At 39.3% G+C, this 20,643-nt stretch overlaps 1 protein-coding gene across 1 annotated transcript; it reads right to left on the reverse strand.

Annotated features, from left to right (window-relative positions):
* Positions 1-1,769: 1,769 nt before the first annotated feature.
* On the reverse strand, positions 1,770-20,210 carry bag6 (BCL2 associated athanogene 6). Its single transcript, XM_057351206.1, has 25 exons — positions 20,011-20,210; positions 19,437-19,535; positions 19,136-19,253; positions 17,938-18,179; positions 17,776-17,847; positions 17,386-17,508; positions 16,860-17,041; positions 10,573-10,702; positions 10,106-10,309; positions 9,515-9,731; positions 9,362-9,421; positions 8,108-8,427; positions 6,424-6,517; positions 5,924-6,228; positions 5,567-5,840; positions 5,325-5,494; positions 5,009-5,062; positions 4,794-4,896; positions 4,523-4,647; positions 3,850-3,984; positions 3,556-3,609; positions 3,324-3,488; positions 3,024-3,131; positions 2,642-2,788; positions 1,770-2,450 (listed from the first exon to the last, which is right to left on the reverse strand). The coding sequence occupies exons 2-25, from the start codon at positions 19,518-19,520 to the stop codon at positions 2,355-2,357; spliced, it is 3,582 nt and encodes a 1,193-aa protein (XP_057207189.1). The 5' UTR covers positions 19,521-19,535; positions 20,011-20,210; the 3' UTR covers positions 1,770-2,354.
* Positions 20,211-20,643: the final 433 nt, after the last annotated feature.

Genomic DNA, 20,643 nt, shown 5'->3' on the forward strand with positions numbered 1-20,643 from the left:
TACGTAACTTAGACAAATAACTTAACCATGTAATGCATATTCATAAAGTTAAATCAAGTTTATGCTCCGTATATAACCAATATGATATTGATAAACTTGCAGTAGCCTACTGTGTTAACTTACCCTTAGCTAACTCTGCCTTAGCTAGCTCTGAACTGGCGTTGTTGTTACAGATAGAATGGTGGATCTTGAACTAATTTGTTCTAACGTTTAAAATTTGGTATAACGTTAGCCTATGTTCAATGCATTAAGGTCAATAAGTTCATTTGAATTATTAATGACAAATAATCTAATTGTGGCATTAACATCCATGTTCATCTGTTCCACAGGTATTGGACTCACCATTCTCACCAATAAAACATTTTTAACTGATGCCAGAGGAAATGTGAAGGTGGTTTAATGGATCTGAATTGATTTATTTGATTACCTTTTTTATTTGTTTCTCTGTTTTTTAAATAAGCTGTTAAATATTTGAATTCAAACACTGAATAAACGTATTTTTGTGAAATACCTGTCAGCGTTTTTGGTCTTCAGATACATTTTACTTAACACATATTAATACCTCATATGATTTCAAGTAATATTTACAAAAAACAAACAAGTAAAGACTACTGAGGAAAAGATAACTAGGACTCTTGTTAAGAAATATTAAGTATATTTAGAAGCATTACTTAAATAAAATTTACAAACAAAGGATGAGTAAAATTTACTTGACCCCGTACTTGGGAATTTCTAGTAAAAACTACTTATACATGGGTTTAGCATTTACTTGGACAGTTCTGATCAATTTACTAACATTTCCTGAGTGGAAAAACTTGCCTAGCTTTTTTCAAGTAAACTTCACTCCAAATTTTTTTCAGTGTAAGAATGCTTGTAACCAAACAAATCTTGGCCACCATTGACTACCATAGTAGGAAAAATTACAATGGCAGTCAGAAGGGCCCCAGAACTGTTGGATTTCCTACTTTCTTCAATTCAATTCAATTTTATTTATATAGCGCTTTTCACAATGTGCATTGTTCCAAAGCAGCTTTACAGGAGAAAATAAGAAAAACTGAAAAACACAGAAAAGGTCAAACACAGCACAGTGCATTGTGTTTATAGAACAAGCAAGATTATTCTAGTAAATAATATCTAATAAATGCAGTCTCCCGGTGGTTAATTTATCTTATTATGCATTAAGTGAAAGCTTGGCTGAATAGATGTGTCTTTAATCTAGATTTATATTGGGAGAGTGTGTCTGACCCTGGAATAGTATCGGGAAGGCTATTCCAGAGTTTAGGTGCTATGTATGAGAAAGCTCCGCCCCCTTTGGTGGATTTAGTTATTCTAGGTGTTATCAAAAGTCTGGAGTTTTGAGATCTTAGAGAGCGTGATGGGTTGTAGTGTGTTAGAAGCTCTGTTATGTAGGTAGGGGCTCTTTCCACGCAATTTTGAAGACCTCGTTCCATTTGCACTCCAGTTTACGTGCTTCTCTTTTAAGGGCGCGAGTGGTGCTATTGTACCATGGTGCTACGTTTTTCTCATTAATCTTTTTTGACTTCATAGGTGCGACAGCTTCTAATGTATTAGAGAAAATAGTGCCCAATTTGCTGGTCATGTCATCGAGCGATTCTATATTTATTGGTATGGTTATTAAAGGAGTCAGATCTGGCAAGCTCTTTGCGAAACTATCTTTAGTAGTCCAGTCTTTTCACATACCTATATTATGTAACTCAAAGCCACAAACCAATATACAGTACAAACCAAATAAGGATTTTGCACACAACTGCCGTAAACAACTGAAGTTGTTTAATATCAGGTGTTTTACATTCATTGTTCCACACTACACCAATCTTTTTAGAACCACATCACACATCTTTTGTTCCATATTACACTGTTTTTTTTTTCTTTTTAGCAATGTGTCATAAAGGTATAGCAGAGGCATAGGAGAGATGAAAGTCAAAGCAAAACATATATGTATGAACTTCAAACAGCCACATAATTATTTATTGCAGTAATGCACCTATATTATCATTTCCGTGCTTTCTGTTCCCATCTGGTCACTTCACTGGATTCAGTTACAATACTGTTTCTCACTGGACTGAATCATAAAACAGAGTTTTAGGAACAGCATGCAGGCAACTTGTGCCAGCTGACGACACGTTTACCAGCTCTTCGGTGCACCTGCATGCATCACTGCCAGCCCTGCATTATCTGCACAGAACAATACGCTGATCTATCCAAAGATTTATAGTTCGATAAAAAGGTTTCTATAGAAACGTGAAGCCATCTGACGACTCGTGTGGAAATCCCACAAATAAAACACGGCCTACAATAAGAACAGAGCTTAGGTGATGTAAACTGGTAGGAAGTTATGAGTCCGGAGAGAAGAATTGATGTGTGTTAGGAAACCGTCTAGAATTGTAGTCGGGGTCTTCCTTGACTCGCTTCTTGATGTCATTTTTTAGCTGATCAAAAGAAAAAGAGAATGTCATTCAGTCAGACTGTCTACTGGTTTACAGGTGCGCCACTAACTAATACTAAAGTTATACGTTTATTTATATTGAATTATTTCAATTCTGCATACTGTTTGATATATTCTGTTTGAAATGGCATACAATTCCGATATGAAGATTTCAGCTCGAGCATATATCTATACCTGTTCACCGTATGCTTCTTGAAGCTCAGGTGTCTCCAACTCATCCTGCAGGATGTTGGGGGATGTGATGGGCGTTACACCGGCTGACCTGGCAGCTTGACTTACTGCGTCGGAGAGAGACAGCCTGGGCCCATCGCTTTTTACCATCTGTGACGGTGCGACACAATAAGAAAAATGATGCTTATCAATGTTACTCTGCTGCTATGCAGGCCTTCTGGCAAACAGCTTTGTGAATGAATACACCAGAAGAACACAGATGGTTCGATTAAGCCCAGTCTACAAAACATTAGTAAACAAATTCTTGAAAAAGTTTTTATTTTGTCAGTATTGTGTAAAAACGTATCTCAACACTGTTTAGTCTACTTGTGGTTGAGCAGTTCACCTTTCTGCGTTTTGCCGGCATCCCGTGCAGATATGCGTCTGAGAGAGGAGGCTGGGCCTTCATCTTCCTCTGACTGATCTGATCTTGTCTGATAATGGGAACCCACTCCTGCAAAAAACACAGTCGCACAGCACGTCAAGCCCACGCTCAAAACAAGCCATTAACTAATCTAATTATACACGCAAGCCCACACCAACAAGGAAAAACCTTTATATAAATACGGTGCAGGCTGGAACATAACACAGATGAGTCAGAAATCATTGCTATACATTTAACCTGGTTAAATAATACAAGACTCACAGGAGGTAACGCTGCTGCCCAGGCTTCTGCATCTCTCCCTGGCTCCTCCCCTCCAACGGCTCCTTGTGCCTCCCTAGCTGGACCTCCCACTGCTCCTGCTTCTTGGGAGGTGGCCAGAGCTTCCTCTGCTGTGGTAGCAGGTGTTGGAGAAAGGCTGTCCCCCATCTGAACCACACAGAGACATGAATGAGATCATACACGAGATCAAACCTTCAACCCTTGGTTTATTTACCTCCACATTTTGAGGCTCGGGCTCCTGTGGGGGCCTATCTGCCATTTCTTCACCCTTTAAGGAAAGATGTAAATATTGTATTTACATATGCATGTGCAAGTCTTTATACATAAACCCATGAATTTCGTTTTTATTATATCCATAACAATATCTTTAACCAACAGCATAGTTCAAATTACAAATGCTAAATGTTTTTTCTTCTTTTAATCTTGTTTTTACAACAAACCAACATCAAGTAATGATGACAGATGTGCTACGGGTAGTATTTAGTGGCGTATGACTGAGAAACAGAACCTGTGTGTGGATGATGTAATGGGTGATCTGTTCCTCTGTGATGGGAATGTGCTCCAGTATCACTTGCAGCCTCATGGTCATCATACTAGTTAACCAGTTCACCAGACTAGGATTGACCTCCGCTGACATCGTCCTCTGGAAGAGAGAGATGCAAAATAATGTTAGGAAAGCATTGAACATGTAAAGAAAACCAGCAAAAAATACAACGCTCATACGTAGATTCAGGTATGGCTCTGTATCGCGCTAAAGGCTTGCAAAAAATGAAATATTTTACAAGGCTGTGAATTGCAGGCTCGACTAAATGCGATTTATGTAAAAAGCCACAAAATTACGTTTTTCTATTTTCAGTCTTCGCCGAATATACATTTTTACAAAAGAAAATAATAATATATAAAATTTCACAAATTATAAAACAAATAAATTATAAAATATATTTCATATATATATAAATCAAATAATATTAATTGATTCATATATTTGACAAAAAATAGTTTTTAACATTGAACTAAGGGGGTGGAGAATATCAATATCCTGTTATACTGATATACCGTAAACGTATACCCCCACCAACATGGAAAATCTCCTCCGCCGTTATTTACAGAGACAAAGTCGTAGGCTGAGGAATAAAGCAATAAGAAATATGAAGGAGGTGTAAGTTGTTTTGGGTGCTTACGATGCGGTGGTTGATGACGGCAGTAAGAGCGTTTTGTTCTCCATTCAGACAGTAGAGATTGAGTGCCAGACACTCAAAAAGAGCACGATTACATAGCTGTAAGAGCCGAGGGCCAAACGTCTGATCTAAAGAAATGAAAACATGCAATGTTAGATGACAGTGTTCAGAAAGATATCAGAGTCATAACAGATCAAGTGCAGGATGATATTTACGTGTCTGGTGAATATAAATGTGGAAATTTCTATGGAAAGTCTAATCTCATATCAAATACCTGTGCAGTTAAGTATGTGGGTGGCGATGCCTGTGAGCTGCTGTCTGAGAAAGAACCGATTTGTCTGGACGATATCAACCCCATCACGCACTGCCACTGTTGACTGGAAGACAGGAAGTGCATCATTTACACACCGACCATTCAAAACTTGAAATAAAGCTTGATAAACAGTGTTGTAAACACGACTTGTCACAAACAGAAAGATGAGCTCTTACAAAACTTTCTGTAATGTATTCCTCGAGTTCGGTGATAAGGTCATCAGCAGCTGCCTGTAAAAAAAGCAAAAATCAAACCAGGAAAAGCAAAAAAAAAAAAAACTAAGCTTGGAAGTGAACAGCAAGATGTAAAAATGTACATTTTAGTAACCGATCCTGAAATGACAAACTAATAACAGCTAATTACGAGAGGAAGTGACCGGGGACTTTCAGAGACTTTCACACAGATCTGACAGAACTAAGAGATAATCAAATACTCCAAAGCGATCACGTGTGGGCTTAAAGTACATCATGACATCACTACAATGTGACTTACTGTAATATTCGCTTCTGTAGGTTCACGGCCTTGCAGGAAGTGCTCGGTGAAGAACTGGGCGAGCTGGGGTTGGATGCGGCCCAATGGCTGGTGCTGCCCATGAAGCAACAACACCATATCCACCATGGAGAAGTTCTGACACACCAAAGCCAGAAGATCACCAAAGAAACCTAAAGAAACACAGGTTTAGCTTTTGATACGAAGCAGAAATCACAACAAAAGCTCAAAATACTTAAGCTCACCCATAGCGTCTCCAGATCCAGGGGTAAAGATGTTACTAGTCTGGGAGAGCCTCTGGATAAACTGAGCGATGCTCTCGGTTTCGTTTTGAGGGGTACCAAGAGATCCCATCATGGTGGACAGGACTCCCTGCACTATCCCAGTGAAGAGCTCCGGGTTCAGCCCCTCTGCAGTCGCGGCGGCTCCAGGAGCAGAGGGAGCATTTGGGGGAGCAGTGGGGGCCGAGGCGGGAGGCTGTCCCGATGCTGGAGGCTGGGAGAAAATCGGTTGGGAAGCCTGATGGCAAAGAAAAACCAGTGGAAAAAGCGGTTGAGATATGAATGTTTTTACTTTTGCGATTATTTTTTTTGATGACTTACCTGAATGAAGTCTGTGACCCCCTGAATGAAGGTAGGAACCCCGGGCATCGTGACTGTTATAGAAGGTCCCTGACCGCCTGAAGCAACCGCTCCACCCAGAAGGGACCCCAACAACTGCTCCAGGTTTCCCGCTGAAGGTGCTTCCCGAGGAGGACTGGGTGCAGATCCAGGTTGGGGAGTGCTGGTGGTGCTAGACTGCGTGGGTCCAGATGCACTCGTGCTGGTCGTAGTGCTTGTAGACGAGGAGGAGGATGAGACCGTGGAGGAGGTGAAAGTGTGTGAAGATGATGTGGTGGTTTGGCTGGCTGTGGATATAGAAGAAACGAGATTACGTGGTATGTACTTGCAAAACCTTTCCCTACCAAAGGTTTTTGTACATTGGTATTACCTTATAGACACCACTTAAAATCCCCTATACACATTACAATAAAATCACTTGTACATTGTATGTTATTAGTGCAATACAAATGAACAGTGTCAATATTATAACAGGCATGTACCCATCTGTCCTGTGGCCCCAGTGAGAAGCTGGCCAACCAGTCCACCAATCATCTGATTAAGAGCAGCCGGAGGGATGTGTCCACCCTGTGGCATCTGTAACGTCATGTGAAAATTGTTACGTTCAACTTTGTAATTGTATGACTCACTGAGAAATTCTCGGATGCTTCATAATTTATTCAAAGAGCTTATCATGTTCCCCCATCTGCTTCTTTGGAAATGTACGGTGTTATACTTAGGGCTGTGATGGTGGCCGTGACAACCGCACCACTGCGGTGGTAAAGTGCAATGACGGTGGTGAAATGCCACTGGCGGTATTGCATGTCACTTTGACAAATATAAGTGTAATAAAAAAAAGCGATAAGGATTGCTATTTGTAGCCTTTCGGTTGTGGATGGTTTTATTTAAAAGATTTTATATTAACACAGAAATTTGCATACGTTTCCGTTGGTGCGTTCGAGCGCGGGCCTGCACGGCAAAACCCGGGTTCTGCAATGGATCTTATTGTGAAAAGAACAGATACAAAATCAAAACCGGCTATGACCCACTTGCTTAGTGTCGGAGCGTGCACAGGTTTTGCCGCGGTTGCGGAGAGACATCTATTCATTTGCGCTCCTGTGCACATCTTCTGAACGCGCATTTAGTGCAGCTGTGCACATCTTAATCTGGACAATGTCAACATGTAAGTTTTCCATCAACGAGTAGGAAAAAGTAACGTTTTATGGCAATCTGAATAGGAAAGCCAGTTCAAACAGTTGTTGTTAAAGAGTACATAACATGAGATCGTGAAAATTACATTTGTGTGTAATGTTGGCGTGTTTGAAAGTAAGCAGTCTGCCAAGTTGTAAATCCGAAGGTGAATGAATAAGAAAGTTATGGGCTTTGAAAAAAGGGAGTCGACTCTGAATCACGCAAACGAGTCGTCTCTAGTCAGATTTGCGAACCACCGCGGATTTACGTCGCTACATATAGTCCCCGCCTACGTTTTGCTAGGACTGCCCGCGAAAACTTCACTCTTCTCCCCCAAACACTGTAGCGCTTGAGCCTCATTCGCGGTAGACCAATCACAGCAGACTAGACCATCTGACCAATCACATCAGACTAGGCTAGCGGAAAGGAGGGGATTAGACAGATGAACCGTCGAGAAGTAAGGTAAAAGTAACTAGCTATTATTATGAAATAATAGTGTTTTTACACCTTCTATGTACATACATTTGTTGTTGGACACTCCATAAACCAAAGTAGGACCTAAAAGTCCTTAGTTATGTACTCTTTAAAGACTTTAAGGGTTAATACACGACGCAACAAGAGTTTTTTTATTTAATATTTAACTTTCTTATATCATTTAAGTTTTCATTATTTACAGATGTCTATTTAAATGTTTAGTGTGCCGTTACACTGATGGATTTGCGCATTAAACATGGACAGATGTTTCATCATTTATTTCAGATATATATATCAATATCAAGTATTTAACTATTTAACAATTTCAAGTATTTAAATAAGGTCTAAATTTCTCTTCCACTCGTCATGTGGTTGCTACACGCAAATATAATAATATAAATATTATATACTATTTATATAAATAATATATATTTCCCAACCCCAGCACCACCGCGTTGGTAAAAAACTGCCACCGTCACAGCCCTAGTTAAACTCTAGGAATATAATGAGTATGTCATTCACCTGTCCGGGCTGTTGGCCCATCATTGGAGGAACAGCTGCTCTGAGGTTGATAGTAGCTCCCCTTGTGGCAAAAGTCGGGGTGGCCATCCTATGAGTAAAAGAGGGTCTGGTGAAAACCACTCTGGCCTGAGGGGGGTACGTGGGCATGGGTGGTGGGGTGGAGCTGGAGCCAGTGTTTGCTGCAGGTGTGGCGGTCTGTTGTCCCTGCTGGCCAGTGGAGGCAGCGTTTGCCATGGCCATGGCTTGCTGACTGACTTGGTGCACAATGGCCTGCATGAATTCTGGAGGTAAACCTGGAATCTGGACAGTAGGGGGGGCACCTGCAACATGCAAAAGACATGCTTATTTTGGCAGTATAGTTCACTGAAATGTAAAAAAATACTTGCTCTGATTAATTTCTCTCTTAGATTGTCTCGCACATTCATTAGACAAGCCACAGAGTTCAAAATAAACACTAAACACGTGTCTCTGGTGCAGAGTTATTATAGTTTTCATTTTAGTTTTATTATTCTTTTTAAATTAGCTTTTGTTTTTAGATCTTTAGTTTTTATGTTAATTTTAGTTAAAGTTTTAGCAATTTTGGTATGTGCTTTTGTCATTTTATAATTTTTTTTTTTATTTTTTATGTTGCTATATAATGTTAATTAATTTCTATTTTAGTTTTATTTCAGTTTTTGTTTATTATTATAATTTTAGTGCTTTAAACTTATTTCAATTTATTTTTGAGGCAACATTTCAATTTTTCCTTTAGTTAAGTTTTTCCCCATAATTTTTAGGTCAATATTTTATTTGATTTCAATGAACAGAGACGTTTTCAAAGTTTTAATTTTAGTAAACTAAAATAACCTTGCTCTGGTGGGCTACAAACTGAGTTGCTGATGTGATACGGCTGATTTAAATAAAATTTTTGTCACTTCTGAGGTTTGATTTTGTTGAAATTCAACAGACACTGGACTGGAATGACCACAATACAACTAAAAATGCTGATTAAATGAAAATTTGGCTTGGTCTCGTCATTTTTTTTTGCGGCTAAATATTGTCTTTTTAAAACAACAAAATAATTCAGAAAACAGTCTCATGGCCAATAAGAAATATTTCTGGGCAATACATTTTTATAAATAATGTAATATTCACTATTAAGTCTGACTGTTTTGGAGGTCTGTGGTATGTTAATTCATCTTCTCAAAACTACTAAAAAATGATTTAATTCAATTAATTCAATTAAAACAAAGGTACAGCGATCTGAAAACGAACCAGGTTGTCCAGTGCCGGCAGCATTCTGCTGTCCATTAGCCTGAGCAGTGTTTCCAGAGTCTGAAACGCATTATTAAACACGATTAATATAACTAACCTATTAATATAGACAAACTTATCACTCCATTCAATTCAGCTATCAATTAAACCCACCATCAATGTTCATTTGCATCATCACCATAGGCTCCATGTTTTGATGACTGATCCGGATTACTCTGGGTCCTGGCTGTCCACCCGGCTGATTGGCTGAACCAGGCTGACTGCCAGGTGTCTGTCCCTGACCTTGCTGATCTGACTGGCCAGTGGATTGAGGTTGACCATCAGCTGGTCTGCCATTGTTTGACATGGTAACAGTAGTACCAAGATTCAACTGTATGAAAGGCAAAATCCAACTTAAATGCTAATTAATGTTTTATTAATAAAATGAATTGTGACGCTACCAATTAAAAATGCAAATCAATTACTTCAAAAAATCATCTTTATAAATTCTATAGCCCCAGAAACTGTGGGAAAACTATTTAGCATTTAGCATTCATGCATTTGGCAGACGCGTTTATCCAAAGAGACTTACATTGCACTGTATTGTACATTTTTGTTTCTGACTATGTGCAATACCAAATACCATATTTGTTCCAAAAACACCCCAACACTCATCTTTAAACTAAATAAAACCTAAAGGGAAAAACGTCAAGCTTTCACTTTCAGTATTTTGCGCTGCACGAGTCCCTTAGACCACATCCTCACCTGCATGGGGATGTGATGCATGCCTGCTGGGGTCAAGACAGAGGATGTGTAGTGGGACATGGGCCGAATAACATGCAGGTGTCGGGGAGGGGTGCTCAAGAGATTACAGCGCAAGTCGCTCAGGGCAACCAGGGCATTTCCCAAGAGACGAAGAGCTTCCCCAACCAGGTTCAGAATGCGCTGGTCCTCATCCCTCTCCTCGGTCTGTAGGAAGAACATGAAATTATATTTATTAAACTCAACTATTAAATTGATATTACACCTGTATTACATTTATTTATAAACTGATAAAAGACATAAACTTGGATTCAGAAGTCTGAAAACACTAAAGAAAATGCAACATTTTCATAACAAACGTGTATTACAAGCGTGTTTTCATTCCCCTTTCCATTCCATGAAAATGTGTAAGTTTAATATATCCCACTGGCTTTTCCAGCTTTGTTTCATTCATTCATTCATTCACTTACATTGTTGTTGTAGTCTGCAGTTGTAGCCGCCTCTAGAATGAGGTGAGCTCTCTGAATAAAGGGCTGAAGTCTCTCCTCCACCCTCCGTAGCTCTGTCAACATCTCCAGCATCTCAGCTGGGCTTGGGTGACTACATCAGTTAAATACAGAGAATACAGCATCAGGGTCAAAACTGCAGATTAAGTTTAAAATCGCAGACTACCTGTTGGGTTAAGGATACTGTTGTAAGAGACTTTTTGTAGCGGTTGGAATGTTACATGAGCTCACCAAATTTCATACATTTACATGAACCGTAGCACGAAGGCTGCTTCACTGAAATTATGTAGGTGGCGCACTAGAGCCATTCTGCCACGCTTCATTCTGAAACCCATATCCGATGTACATTTTTACAGTACCACCTCTGACATGTATGCAAACTTGCATGAGTTTTCAAGCACGTTTAGGCTCTCAAAAATGTGATTCATTTTGAAGATTCTAACAAACGGAGCAACTTCTCACATCATCGGTGCTCGGGCCATAATTAACAACATCCCTTTATCCAAATTTCCCTACACACCCCGTTAAGGCCGACGTCACGGCATTAGCTGGAGGCAAAACAAAGGGCAAACCGGAGGCGGCCAATACAAACCAGCACAGATTTGGCTACATAAGGAGTTTAAAATATCATCATCTTGTGTTGTTTAGTGTCACAATCGCCAGAAAATGTGACATTTTAACACATACTGCACCTGCTGCCACTGCCAAACAACAACACTGACGACAGCTGTAGTTGAACACAATAAAACGAGCGGACTCAACAGAAACGATCATCAGAAATGCTTGCGTTAACACTTATGTCTTTTGTTGGTGTGGATTATGATTTGGGAATGCGTCTAAAAATGTCTCACGTATGCCCACCTAATCAGAAACTGGGGAACAAGGTTATTTTTCACGTAGCGTTAACTTTTGAACGCATAGGGTGTGTGCTAGCTAACTTTGTTAGTTATACAACTAACGTTGGCAGTTAACTATCGGCCAGAAACTAAACATTAAGGAAACCGTTTGTCATCTCTTCTTTACTTGTCACCAGTGCATTAGTATAAAGGGAAGTAAGAAGGATCATGTTATGTGTCAGGTTTGTGTCCAAGCATTTGCTAACGCAGGCATCTCTAGATGTGTACGCTCTCAGTTTCTCTTCACTATACGCGCTTGGTTTCTCCGTCTGGCCACTTAACTGGAGGTAATCCTGTCAGTTCGTCCCTGGATCCATTGAGTGAGCGTGTACAGGTCGGCCAGGTTCCTTGCCTTAAAGTCAACTTTTTCAAAAACAAGCGCGGTCCTAGACAGCGAGTGACCTCACATTTTCACATTTAATCACATTTTTTTCTAGTCATTGTCAAAAAGGAAGCAACCAAAACGTGCTACCTAGCATTAGTAATGCGGTCAGGGGGATCTTTCTGCCTCCACCTAAGCTCCGCCCACAAAAACGTGTCACAATGTTTACTAACAGAGAAGACGTCTATAACTCACAACATCCCTTTATCCAAATTCCCTATAACTCAAAGAAATATAGAATCTTATAAATAAACTATTCAGAGCAAGTTAATTTTTAACAGCAACTCAGTGCCAAAAAGACACTGAAATGGTCATGTTCAATGCAGTTTTGATAGAAGGAAAAATATACATTTCCAGTTTCAACATTATTTGTTCTTCAGACATTCCTCTTTAAAATAAATGAAGTAGCAGATTTTTTAAAAATGACCCTCATTTCGTTTTTTATGACTGAAAATGTGTCCATTTTAACAGTTTTCAGTTTTCTCGTGAAGCCATATTTAGATCCTCATATCTCTAGAACTGAACCTTTTAGGGCTTTAAAAATGTAGTTCCCAAAAGACAGGTTGGTCAAGTACAAGAATCTAAAAGGACATCAAGGTATCTCTAACAATTCTGGAGTTACAGGCATGCAAATTTTGTAAAAAGAACACAAAAAAATGCCCTTTCTTCATGTTTGAGCTGTCACCATTTGCATAAAAAGCATCAAGGATTGCTAAAGTTAACAGATTTACTAACATATATACCGATCTCTGTGTAAAAATAAAATTAGGATGCTGGCATATTTCTCATGTCATTTTTTACCCCCTCTAATATGTCTCCAAGTTTAGAGTGAAAATGGTCGTTTTTACCTCCCTCTACAAATTACTACTTAATAACTATTCATCAATGGCATTTAATATTTTGGCACTCATCACTACTGAGGTTGGTTTTGCTTTTGTAAAAATAGAAAAACATAGAAATTCGAGCCAGGGACCTCTGGTTGAGTTTACACGGAATGACCCATAAATTAAAACGGCAACGCCACAAACGCACATTCATAGAGAAAGCCTGCTTTAAGAAAACAATTTACCAGGACCAGGGCTCTAGAGTGCGACCAATTTGGTTGCACATGCGACCTAATTTCTCAATGGTGCAACTAAAAAAAATCTGAGGTCACACCGGTGTGACCAGCCGTTCTAGGGAAAAAAGTCTCTGCGAAAGTCTCCCTGTGGTTCAACAACAGACACATTAGGCCCATATCGTGGTCTAAACCAATCAGAGATAGTGAAGGGCGGACCCCCCTCTGATTGGCCGTGGTCCAGATATTCCTGTACGTGTGTGTACGTTTGAAAATGCTGTGCTGCAGTCAGACAGAGAGAGGGGAGGAGCCTATAGGCCCGTCAGATAAACAGAGTGGATGTAGCCGCGGACGATGAGAGAAGATGAAAAGAACGATTGACAACTTTTTCGTTAAGAATGTTAAGATAAGGCCTGATCCGTCCGAAAATCATAACCAATGCTCCGACATGCTAGACTGTGACTAAATGGCCTCATTTTGCGACTATTTTTCCTGCCTGTTTTTCTTAATGGTCACACCGGTGCGACTGTCAAACTGATCAATATATAATTTTTGCGTATTATAAATTTAATGCGCAGAAATGTTATATTGCGCAAGCGGCGCATTCAGTCACTCATTTTCATCTCCCCTCCTTCAACCATTCACTTATCTATCAGTGGCCCCGCCCCCAAAGACGTAATTCGCGGGTTACGGGTAAGAGGCGAAGGACCGAAAGAGCAGACGAGTGAAGCGCACAATCTTGCAACTTAAATATGCAGAATACAAGAATTTCCCCTGCTAAGGTACAAAACAGCAAAGATAACGAAATGTGTGTCGAGTATTGTATGCATGTGAAGCTAATGCAGGAAACACGTGTTTAAACTTAAAGCACTGAACTATTGTATGAAGCTCTCTAACAATACCGCAAAGCATACAAATCTTTATACATCACGCTAAATACTATTTATTTGTAAGTCGCTATTGATAGAAGCCAAACGTGTATCAATGCAGCTTTCATGAAGAATAATCACTAAAAGCCTTCAGGTCTCGCGGGTTGTCTAGATGCGCGCGCCCAGAGAGTCGGAGCACAAAATACTAAACCGAGTTCTCTTTCACGCCTTCTTACTCTGAAACGGACATATTAACATAAAATAACCTAAAAATTCCCATATTAACAAGAAACCTTGTAAAGGTATTCAGTTTGTTTCGTGACCAAACAGTTGGGAAACAAAACACGTGTTCCAGTTTATTGCGCGAGCTCTTAAAGGGGCAGCAGCATAATAAAGATCTGTTTATAATGTTCATTAAACAACAACGGACGGGCCCAAAAACACTCACTGATATTAAAGGAATTGTGTTCTCTCATAGGAGTTGTTCACAACAAATAAAAGAAAAAAGTAACTTTAAGAAAGATGTGCTTTAAATATGGTAAAGTGTTGAAAGAGAGTTTACATATACAATAAAAATAATTCAATCATAAACAATTTGTATTAATTTATAATTGATTTATTAATGTATTAAATACATTTTAATGAAGTTTTAGTGATTCTTTTTTCTTATCTCGCCCTACAACTCTGGTGCTATCAAATTAAGGGCTGGTGCCACCAACTGAATAACTTGGTAGCACCAGTGCCACCTCTCTCAAGTGTTAGTCTAGAGCCCTGCTTTCTTGTAGAATTGTGCTTCAAATAAAGAACTTTATGTTGACCAGATTGTTAGTTAATCATTTACAAGTCAATATTGCCTATATGGACAGCGATTTAAAAAAAAGTGAACTTGTAAAACTGCGGTGTTAAATGCGATGCGGTCGAAAATTTGGGTGCACCTAACTTTTGTGCTGGTGCACCTAAGAAAAAAAGTTAGGCGCACCAGTGCAAAGTGCAAAAAGTTAGTCTTGAGCCCTGACCAGGACACATCTATTTTTAGGAACTTGTGAGTGTGCATGCAATGTTTGGTTTCGATTTGACACCACACACAGCAAAAGTGTAGTAGAGCATAGTGTGGATGTAATAACCTAAAAACAAACAACACTAAGTCAAACCCACAGGGATGTTTACACTTAAAGACCAATCACTAGTGGTGAGAAAGGTGGTTTTCTTTGACTTTTAAATATGAGTATGATTCAGGAATCATGATTTCAGTTGCTAAACAAGACATATCATTATAGTTAAACTCCTACGGTGCATGTGCAGATTATTTGCACATGAAACTGAGAAAATCTGACTCATCATCTACAGTATGTGTAGAGCTTTATCGTCCACATAAATTGCACAGGTTTTTGATAAAACTGACCTCATCACATGACTGATCAATGTTTTAAATGAACATATTCATTGTTTTATAGGAGAATACAGACATATAGGTAGGCAGACAATACATTACAAATGATAACACATGCTAAGCAATTTAACTAAACAAACTGGGGTTTTCCTCTGGGGAAAACCCACTTCTGAAGTATTTATATGGCGATTTGTAATTAAGCTAGCACATGTAATTGATAAAATACAGTATTGTGCAAAAGTCTTGGGCACACTTATAAACTGCTCAAAAAACTGTTTTACAATATCAAATAAAAAACTTGTAACACCAAAAAACAGATTTATTTTCATGTTTCCGGCACTTCGCATGAATTGCCAATGTAAACTGCATGAGAAAACATCTTCATTTTGTCAAAAAGTGTTGCGTCTTAACGTTTGATTCCGAATGTCACAGTATCATCACAAAGATGTTGGTTTCATAACCATTATGGGAGAATGATTAAACGGGAGAAACCCCCACTTTTTTCGAACCTGACAGAAAATATCAACAACGTCTCGGTAACATGAAGCCATGCCCACTTCTTTACTACTGAAACTCTGTATCCCGGTTTTAACATTTCTGTTTCGCCTCACATTGTAGGTGTTTGGCCTTAAAGTGTCTTCACCTTTCCTTCACCTTACCTTTCATTACTGTTAAAAAATTAAACCAGACTAAAGGAATAGGCATGCCATTCTGGTGTTATGAAACTCAAGTTTCTCTATCAATTTCCAAGTCATTCCACTAAGAATGACTTTAATGGCACAGAAACTCTGTAACAATAAATGTGCTCTTTCAAGAGGCAGTTCCCTGGTCACAGGGTTGATTTTGAAGAAACCATGATCGTTTCCAAACCTTTTTTTTTACACTCCCCATCTTCCACTAGTTGGACAAACAGACAGTCTCACCAAACTGACATCATCAGTTGAGCCCGTGTTATCCATATACAAAATCATAGCAAAAAAAGCTATCACTGCATATTAATATAGGATAGAGTATAAAATAAATAAAAGTTTACCTTTGAAATAAATGCATCATTTATCATTTATTATTTAACATTTTTTAAATTGAGAAAATAATGCCATTGTGATTATGACTATGGCTGCGTCCGAAATCGCCTACTTCCATACTATATAGTTGGCGAAAATGAGTACGAGTCATGAATAGTATGTCTGAAACCTCAGTATGCAAAAAAAACAGTAGGCGAGAAATACCCGGATGGTCTACTACTTCCTCCGAGATTCGTGAGTGTGGATCGGATGGACACTTCTCTATCCCATGATGCCACGGGAGCTGAGCAACGGTCAAATTTCAAAAGTAAATCAAATAAATATAGCGGAAAACTTTAAGGCGGACGTTCGTTTCTAATGTAAGTGCCAATAAATGAATTTCTCGTGACTAAATTATGTTTTTATCAACTCTCACGTGTAGTTTGTTGTTAATACGTCATAGGTCAAAGTGCATATGGGTCACATGACCATAAAACATGGCGGACGCAGTATGTCCGAAATGTATTCATACTACACCCACTCATACTATATAGAATGTACTGTTTTGACGGCCGATAGGTACGTACTTATTCAAATGCAGTATGTACTGTCACATTATGCGATTTTGGACGCAGCCTATATCTGCATCTTACCTGAGGCCTGCTGGAGGGGGTGGAGCACCCTCAGTCTGAGTGGAGGAGGATGATGATGATGGTGAGGTGCTGGTAGGAGGAGGAGACGTGTCCATGGGCTGTGCAGAAGGAGATGGAGTAGAAGTGGAGGAGGTGGGTGGAGGTGCAGAGTCCTGGGAAGAGGAGCCATCCGCAGGCTGACCCTACAAACAAGTGAAAGAGCAAATACTTTAGGTGAGAACAGAGACGACAATTGTAAGTGAACAGAAAACGAGAACAGGAAGTCGAACAATGTGCCTTTTGCATTCACATGTATTCCCTCTAGGGCTGCAAGAAATCTATAAAAACTGACAATGAAAATGAGTTTTTAATAGATATTCCTTTACATTTAAAGGAAAATAAATTACAGGTATAGAAAGAAATGTGTGTATTCCTGCAGGACTTTCAACTCAGCTTGATTTCATATAACATGTTACATGCGTGTACGTAGGTTCGTTTACAAATAGTCATCATTTGCACACTGTTTGGAGGAGAACACTGGTCAAACCTCAAGTATCTGGATCAAAGCGTTGGTGTCCCTCAACAAGTTCTCAGCCAGCAGCAGACGCAGTCGGGGTTCACTCTGCAATGACTGATCCAAATCTATCTGAACATTCACAGAGCCATTGGTCTGGAAGAAAGGAACAGGAAATTAACTCGAACACCATCAAACTTATAATGCAACATTTCTAAAACCTGGAAAATTACATTTAAACGGTCATTTATCGGATTAAAGGAAAGGTTTAGTCACAACACATTTCACGAATTGGACCTTAAAATAAAGTGTGACCATAATTTCTTGACAAAGAGAGATCTAGTGAAACTGAACTCTCTTTGGATCTACAAGCCCCAAACTCAAGACGTTCAATAAAAAAAATGGAATCACGTTGCAACTCACCCCTGTACTTGTGCTGACTCGTGGGTTCCTCCCACTTTCTCCCAAGCCTGACATCATCTGCTGAATGGACATCTGAAGAAAGAGAAACCATATTAAAAAAAAGCATATACATTAATCTGCATTGTTTATAAAAAATATAGATTTATAACACCAAAGATCTACCTGTATTTGCTGAGGGTCCATAATGTTAACTGGAACATTAAAAGTACCCAGCATAACGTAGCTGTTAGCATTGCGGTCATGCGTGGGTCCAAGGGGGGTCCCCTGAGAACCAGTAGAGTTGGGGTTCTGATTTCCTCCCTGTGTCCCACCAGTGGAACCTGGTACACCACCAGAGCCAGCACCCTGCTGAGAGGTCTGAGGTGGGGCACGCTCCACCAGGTGAATAACTTTCCCGTCTACATCTGGATGGATGAACAGGGACAGAACAGAAAAATCACAAGACTGCAAACTCCAAAAAGTTCATCTCAAAATCAAAATGGTGCTATTTTTGGACATGGTTATAATGGTTATAGTTGTTGTCAAGGTCCAAAAGACATCGTGCTAAAGACATTGTTAAATTGGTCCATCCTGGCTCAATTGAATTTTTTTGAAGCGACGAGAATACTTTATGTGTGAAATAACGACTTTAATGGATATATTCTCCTCTGTCTTGTCAGTCTATGGTGCGCATTCACGAGAGCACTTTGACGCATGCGCATTCTGTGGGGGCAGACGCTGTCTTTCTGACTGACAACCTGGAAGCGCAACTCTGTGTTTACAAGCAGACGCACGCTGTATATAAGCTGATCTTCGCAAAATGTCTGATGATTTCGATTTTGAGGAAGACTTGCACTTTTTTGCCCTACCGAATGCGCATGCGTCGAAGTGCTCTCGTGAACGCGCACCATAGACTGTCATGACAGAGGAGAATAAATGGATTAAAGTCGTTATTTAGTTTTGTTTTTCGCACATAACGTATTCCCGTCGCTTCAAACTAATTTAATTGAGCCATTATGAGCGGATGGACCAACTTAACGATGTCTTTAGTACTTTTCTGGACCTTGACAACAATTATAACCATGATGTCTACGAGGAGGCCTGTAAATCCCTCGGATGACACCTAAAATATCTTTATTTGTGCTCCGAAGACGCCGGGAGGTCTTAAAACATGTTGAACGTCATGTGGGTGAGTAAAAATAACACAATTTTGATTTTGAGATGAACTTTTCCTTTAATGGGTGCTCTGGAGTTCAGCTAAAAAAATGTGAATTGTACTGAAAGGGTCACAAGATGACAACACCAGAAAATGTTTGCTAAGCAGTCACCTGTAAAGATTTACAGGCAGATGTTTTAATTGTTTTAATGCAAATCAACTCACTGTACTCCGTAAGGGTTTTCTCATCTTGAAGCACTCTGCCCTGGTAAATGAGTCTTTGTTTGTCAACAGGAATTCCAACTGAGGATGATATGTGCTCTTTGAATTCTTTGACGGTCATCTACGTGACAAAACAAAAAATTTCAGCAAAAGGTCAGGTGGCGAACATGCCTTTAAACTATTGTCTATACAGTCACATTACTCCTTGGTCTTCACCTTGTGTAGAAGTGGAAAGCACGATTAAATCAGCACGTGAAAGCGAAAATTAAACAACAGTTTCCATAGTAACAAAAGTCCAGCTCACCTGCGCTTGCACTGTGTAACTCCTGCTCTGAGAGTCCAGGGTTTTTACAGTCACCTCTATGGTATTGCTTGCTTGCTCTTCCATACTGCTTGGATTATACTAGAAAACATCAACAAAAATAAATTGACCAACATGTTACTTTTAAATACAAGAAACGCTATAATGACGTACATATCACAGTCACACCATTTGTTGTGCTATGTAACACAGGCCAACACTGACACGTAACTGCTGGCACACCCATCATTTCCAGATGTTTCTGAAGTTTACATAAACACACGTACTGTTTGTAGAACTATACATTTATGGTGAAGTACACTAAAACAAACTAGTCAGACAGTGTGCAAAACACCTGCTACAAAACTCACTAGCATGATAGGACACTTGCTGTCAAACCACCCTAAACAAGTGCGTTACTAGCATTTAACTTTATAAAGTATATTTTAAAATATACAACTCGCTGATACATAGTTACGTTTTAGGATTGCAATTTATAGGTTATTATTAATATTTTGACCAAACGACCGTGTGCTCGGGAACTGTTAGCATGCTAGTTCGTTGATGTTCTTCCTACCTTAGATGCGGCTATTCTTGGTTGAATTTTAGTTGAATTTATTCCTTAAATGTACAACCTTCCTTACAGTGCGGTTATAAGCTGTGTTTGCTTGCTGCACCGACTAGTGCTCCGTTAAAACATTATTAATGCAACGAAGCTAAACGCATCGCGCTACCATGCTAGCCGGTGTCGCGCGACAGGCTAGAGAGGAAGTAAGCCATGACGTCAGAGCGCTCTCGTCAATTTCTTTGTTAAGACTATTAAATTAATAAATTATTACTTTGGGGTATGATTTATTTATTAACACACTGTTTGGAGTAATAATAAAGTTTACTTGAAAATAAAATAACCCTATTTTATCCCATGGTTTACACAAACACACTAGCATGTATGCATCTTTGCATAAACAGAACCATGACATGAATGTACAATGCAAATATTATTTTATCTAATGCATTTTATTTCACTTGCATTATTTCATATGCATGCTTGCTTTGCATGCTCTTCCTTTGATCAGTTGTCTGTGGAACAGTAAAAGACCACACTTTCCATTTATGTTATTTATTTATTTTTAGGTTGGAAAATCATAGTCAAGTGTCATTCGCTTTGCTGTGAACACGTTCTTTCTTTTTACACCCATACCTGCATTTG

This window comes from Triplophysa rosa, linkage group LG14 (assembly GCF_024868665.1).
Source record: "Triplophysa rosa linkage group LG14, Trosa_1v2, whole genome shotgun sequence".
In the NCBI taxonomy this organism is placed as follows: domain Eukaryota; kingdom Metazoa; phylum Chordata; class Actinopteri; order Cypriniformes; family Nemacheilidae; genus Triplophysa; species Triplophysa rosa.

What these genes read in the sequence shown, in the direction of transcription:
- bag6 (XM_057351206.1), bottom strand. Translation starts at nt 19,520, where the DNA reads ATGGAAGAGCAAGCAAGCAATACCATAGAGGTGACTGTAAAAACCCTG. An exon ending in CCCCCTCCAGCAGGCCTCAG is followed by an intron (nt 10,703 to 16,859) that starts GTAAGATGCAGA and finishes TAACTGATGTAG; the next exon opens with TCACCCAAGCCCAGCTGAGA. An exon ending in CCGAGCCTCAAAATGTGGAG is followed by an intron (nt 3,489 to 3,555) that starts GTAAATAAACCA and finishes TGTGTGGTTCAG; the next exon opens with ATGGGGGACAGCCTTTCTCC.